This window comes from Oryzias latipes, chromosome 24, assembly GCF_053564925.1.
Source record: "Oryzias latipes strain Hd-rR chromosome 24, Olatipes_Hd-rR_3.1".
Taxonomy (NCBI): Eukaryota; Metazoa; Chordata; class Actinopteri; order Beloniformes; family Adrianichthyidae; genus Oryzias; species Oryzias latipes.
Window position 1 is genome coordinate 18,921,609 of NC_136260.1, and position 4,856 is coordinate 18,926,464.

At 42.0% G+C, this 4,856-nt stretch overlaps 1 protein-coding gene across 2 annotated transcripts; it reads left to right on the forward strand.

The window, feature by feature from the left end:
* The first annotated feature begins 817 nt into the window (after positions 1–817).
* hlx1 (H2.0-like homeo box 1 (Drosophila)) lies at positions 818–3,786 on the forward strand. Of its 2 annotated transcripts, XM_004083557.5 has the most exons (4): positions 819–1,422; positions 1,858–2,043; positions 2,161–2,345; positions 2,962–3,786. In XM_004083557.5, the coding sequence occupies exons 1-4, from the start codon at positions 975–977 to the stop codon at positions 3,304–3,306; spliced, it is 1,164 nt and encodes a 387-aa protein (XP_004083605.1). In that variant the 5' UTR covers positions 819–974; the 3' UTR covers positions 3,307–3,786. The 2 variants fall into 2 exon arrangements, with proteins under 2 accessions (XP_011489859.1, XP_004083605.1); XM_011491557.4 differs by lacking the exon at positions 1,858–2,043 and having other exon boundaries at positions 818–1,422.
* Positions 3,787–4,856: the final 1,070 nt, after the last annotated feature.

The window sequence follows — 4,856 nt, forward strand, 5'->3', positions numbered from 1 at the left end:
GGAGAACCATGCGATCGGTCGGAGCTTGAGGAAGGAGGAGGGGGGGGGGGCGGAGGGGACAGAAAGGCAGCTCATTATTGGCACTTAAGAAACATCTGGAAAAAAAAACAATTCTGTTCTGATCATGGCTCGGTCTTTGTTTTATGAGAATCTTGAGGAGCAGTGCGGATGAACCATCGCCTCTGAAGTTAATTGTGTTTTCGTTTAGGCGTGGTGGGGGGTTGGAGAGGGGGGGATTAGATTTCCTCTGTTTATTATGAGCGTGGAGACGGATTTGCGTCACCGTGCAACTTGCAGGTTGAGATAAAGTTGCACAAATATTGAACAAGGGAAGTTCTAACAGTCATTATAAATGACCCCCTCCTCTTGGCTCCGGAAGAAATAAGGATTTCTGCTGCATCCTAAAATACTAAAACTGGTTCTATTTCGGGTGTAAATCTAGCAGGCGCATCCGCTCATTTAACACGAATCACAGCCATTAAAAAAGGATGAAATGGAGCTAAATGAGGTTCTTAAAATATTACTGAAGTCTCAATTTTTTATGGTTTTTATGTCTCTCATCTTCAGTTTACAAAAAAAAGTCAGCCTAGTGAGAGTACTGGACTGTGTAATATGGGGCGAGGAGAAGGGTCTCCTCAAGCAATCAATCCATCATCTCCGGATCAAAATTGCCCCGGAGCGTCCGTGGTCATGAGTGTGTGAGAGGCAGGCGGTGTTTCACATCATCATCATTTGCAAGGGCGTGATGTGAGCAGAAACGCGCGGCGCCTATTGGCCCAGAGAGCAACCAATCAGTGTCAGCGGAGTAACTTCAGAGCGGAGCTGCAGGGTACGAGTTTCAGAGTTGGGAGAGCGATTTAGGCTTTTACGCAAAGAGGTCGAGTGTTGTTCCACGAAAAATACGCAACCTGTGATTTTGTTTTGTTCATGCCTCTGCCTTCGTCCCCCCTCCCGTGAAAAATATAGGCTCCGGAATGTACACCGCCGGTCTCAACCCGTTTTACGCATCAAATTTTAGCCTCTGGTCCGCGTACTGCGCCGGAGGTTTCGCTGTGGATACAATGAAGAAGCCGTCCTTTTGCATTGCAGACATTTTACAGGCAGGAGATGCGGAGAACATCCCAGGATCATCCGCCCTCATGGTGCATATGGCACATCCCCACCACCACCACCACCGCGCTCAACAGGCGCACTCCAGCAGCTCCCCTCTGCGTCCGTCTCCCGTTGCACCGGACTCATCAGTCTTTGGTGCGCGCATGGGTCCGGCGTCTCCGTACCACAGACACGGACTACAAGTGACCAGAACTGCATTCAGCTCCCAGCAAGGACCACCGACTTCAAGCAAAGACCTCAAATTTGGAATTGATCGAATATTATCCGCGGATTTTGATCCAAAAAGCAAAGAAAAGTCATCGTTAAGAGGTGAGAGGAGGAACTTTTTTGAAAGTTTGTTGAAAGTATTTTTTTACTCAATCATCTAGAAAGAAAAAATGTCAACAACCACCTATTTTAGACCTTAGAAACTGTCCACATTCTAACAGTCTTGTAAGAAAACAGTTTAGGAACTGAAAGCAGCAAACCAAACTAACACTTTTTCACAGTCAGCTTACTTACATGAACAGGTTTAGGGAGTACATCCAGCGCAAATAGCTTCATAATGAGAAGTCCTGTGGGGAAACCCTCTCATCTCTTGCCCCCTAATAAGAGGTCAGAGGTCAGCTACAGCTGAAAGTCTGGAATTCACCCTGCTATCAATTTAAAAACTACTCAAACCTTTAGACTACTTTACTCCCACTTTGCTTGTAATTTTTTAACCATTTTACTGACTAAAGCCCATCATCTCTCACTGTGCAACAGATCTCACATCTATTGTTAGCTCGAACCGTCAGTCAGGTATCCAAATCCCCGTTCAAGCTCCGGCCAGCCAGTACTTCTCCTCCATAGACCCCGGGATGAGCGACGCATCCTCCATGATGAGTTCACTAGGCAGCAGCAGCAGCAGCAGACACTCAGGCCAGCATCAGTTTCAGGACACCTTTCCAGGTAGACATCACCTGTAGGAGTTTAGCTGGCTGGAACATCTGCTCTCACATCTGCTTTCAGGTCAAGACCCTCTGATTTTTACTATAATCTGTGATCCCCCTTTTTGTCTTTTTATAGGGCCGTACGCCGTCCTCACCAAAGACACGATGCCTCAGACGTACAAGAGGAAGAGGTCGTGGTCCAGGGCTGTGTTCTCAAACCTGCAGAGAAAAGGGCTCGAGAAGAGATTCGAAATCCAGAAATACGTCACCAAACCTGACAGAAAGCAGTTGGCAGCCATGCTGGGCCTTACAGATGCTCAGGTAAGGGGGATTGTTCTGTAAGGGAATGGTCACGTTTGATAACATTGATGAAGCTAAAAAAATAATAATAATAATAAAAGGTGGGTGTGTTGCTATGACAACAGCTCAAACTGGACAAAGATAAGAAGTAGAGACCTACATGATTCCAAAACAGTAAAAGTTGTCACTTTGATTTTCACCTGCAGTGTCTTCAGTTCAATTCTAAAGGAATCATAAAAAATAAGCAAATTGGATGTATAGGAGACACCCCCCCCCCCCATAATTTTATATTATTTTCCTCACTCAAATGGTGACATTTGTATCTATAGGAAGCTGTGATGCAGGCCTCAGCCTCCAGCGTACGGATCAGCTGATCATTTAGCATTTACTCCATCTCTTCTTTTGTGATTTAAAAAAATAATATTGGAAGGTTGTATGTTTTTTGTCATTTTTACATGTTTTAACGTGGGGATATGAATCTTTCACAACAAACATATGACATTCATCTGGTTATTTCTGGATGTTGCGCAAAATATTTTCAGAACAGAAAAAAAAAAAGAAACGTAACAAAGAGGATTTTAAGAAATGTAATACTTGTGGGTTAAAAATGTGAGGTTAACCGTGTTTGTACTTCCAGGTGAAGGTGTGGTTCCAAAACAGACGCATGAAGTGGAGACACTCCAAAGAGGCCCAGGCTCAGAAGGACAAGGAGAAGGAGACAAAGCCGGACAAAAGTCTGTCAGAGGCGGGCAGTCGAGAGCCCAAAGAGCCGCTGGAGTCTGAATGTGAGAGCGAGGGCAGGAGTGAGTGCGAATCGGAGGAGGCCGAGGAGGAAGAGGAGGAGGAGGAGAGCGTTGATGCACATTTGGACATTTCTGATCACAACAAAACCAGCGTGATCATGAGCGGGAGCGCGCAGACCGGCTGCGCGGACGCGACGCAGACGGTCACGGACACAGCGGCCGCGCAGGTGCTCATATGAAGAACTGGGTTAGGTCTCGAACGATGGGAGGGATAGATTTTTTATTTTTACCTTTTTTTTTCACGAACCGAGGACAAAAATCTAAAGAGTGGAACTTCATCCAAATCAGGTCAGTTTGACAACGAAGGAGCCAAAAGACGCCTTGATCTGTTCACATTATTTTAGCTTCAGACGCAAGGATCAGACCGGTGAAGGTGTGAAATAAAATAAATAAATAAATAAAAGTATCTTTTATTTCTATTGTTTTGCAAAGCTCTAATGACGAAGCCAAAGGTTATTTAAACATTCAAAATGACGGATTTCCGGCCTTCAGAGGAGCTTCAGACTGAACATCCTCATCCTTTCAGGTTAAGAACCACTCACGCTGTAAATGAAAGTGTACCTCTTTTCTTTTGATCTGCTAAAGGTTAACTTGTTATTTTGTGAATAATTATTTGCACTGAAAATATTGTAAATAAATTGCTGGTATTTTCAACTCCATCATTATCATTTGGTTTTTTGTTTGTTTTTTGTTTTTTAAACAGATCGTAAGTTTTTTTTTTTTTTTTAAAGAATACAAAAATAATTTTAAAACTTAATTCATTGCTTTTCTTGATATAAAACGTCTGATTAGTGAAATCATTAAATGTCTGAAAAAAACGAGAAGTGGTTTTAAAGTGTATACCTTCCTAAATGTAAGCACTGGCTCTTCCAATCTGTAGCCTAACGAAGAGTTTATCGTTTGTATACATTTCCTGGCTCCAGATAGCAGAGACGACCCGGATGAGTATATTTTATGCATGCAGACACATGCAGTCAACAACTCCTCCTTTAGGCCTTTTTTTAAGCTTAATAGCATTAACCATTTTTTAACTTACAAAATAAAAAGAAGACATTTAGTTTGCCAATCAGATCAATGCAACAGCATTATTAATGCTATTTGATGCCATTATGTTCTCCGTTAAACCCTTTGGCTGTGATTTTTACAGGGCTCTCATCTCCAGTGACACTCTGCAAATGTACTTTTAAAGCAGAAGCTGATAGGCCCTCCAGAAAATTCCTCACAAAGAAGCTACATGCAGGATTGTGTGAGATGACAGACTGAGTCACGCCGTTGTTTATCCTTCTGAGTATAAATATATATCAGAGCTGCAGTGTCTGGAGGAAAACATTCAAAATAAATTATTGTATATATCTGTGACAGCTCGCCTCTGCTATTAAGAGGTTTGTTGATGGAAAATGAAGCCTGCAGAAGTTTTATGGGTAAACAAAACTGGTGTGGGGTTTATATAAAATAAACAACTGTTGTGCTGCTTAACAAAACGTCTTAAAGAGCAATTGGTGGAAGAAGAGTTTTTAGGAGTACCTCCCCATAAAATAACCCACAAAAGGAAAGGACAAAAAGAAATATTTAGGTGTCTTCTTTTTGGTAAAAATGTACATTTCTTTTTACATTAAAAACCAACATGTTTGAATTAATATAAAGTATTCAAATCCACAATACTAAGAGATTATTTTTGACAGTAATTTTCATTAAATCCAGCAAGTTTAGAAAACATTTAACATTTTTT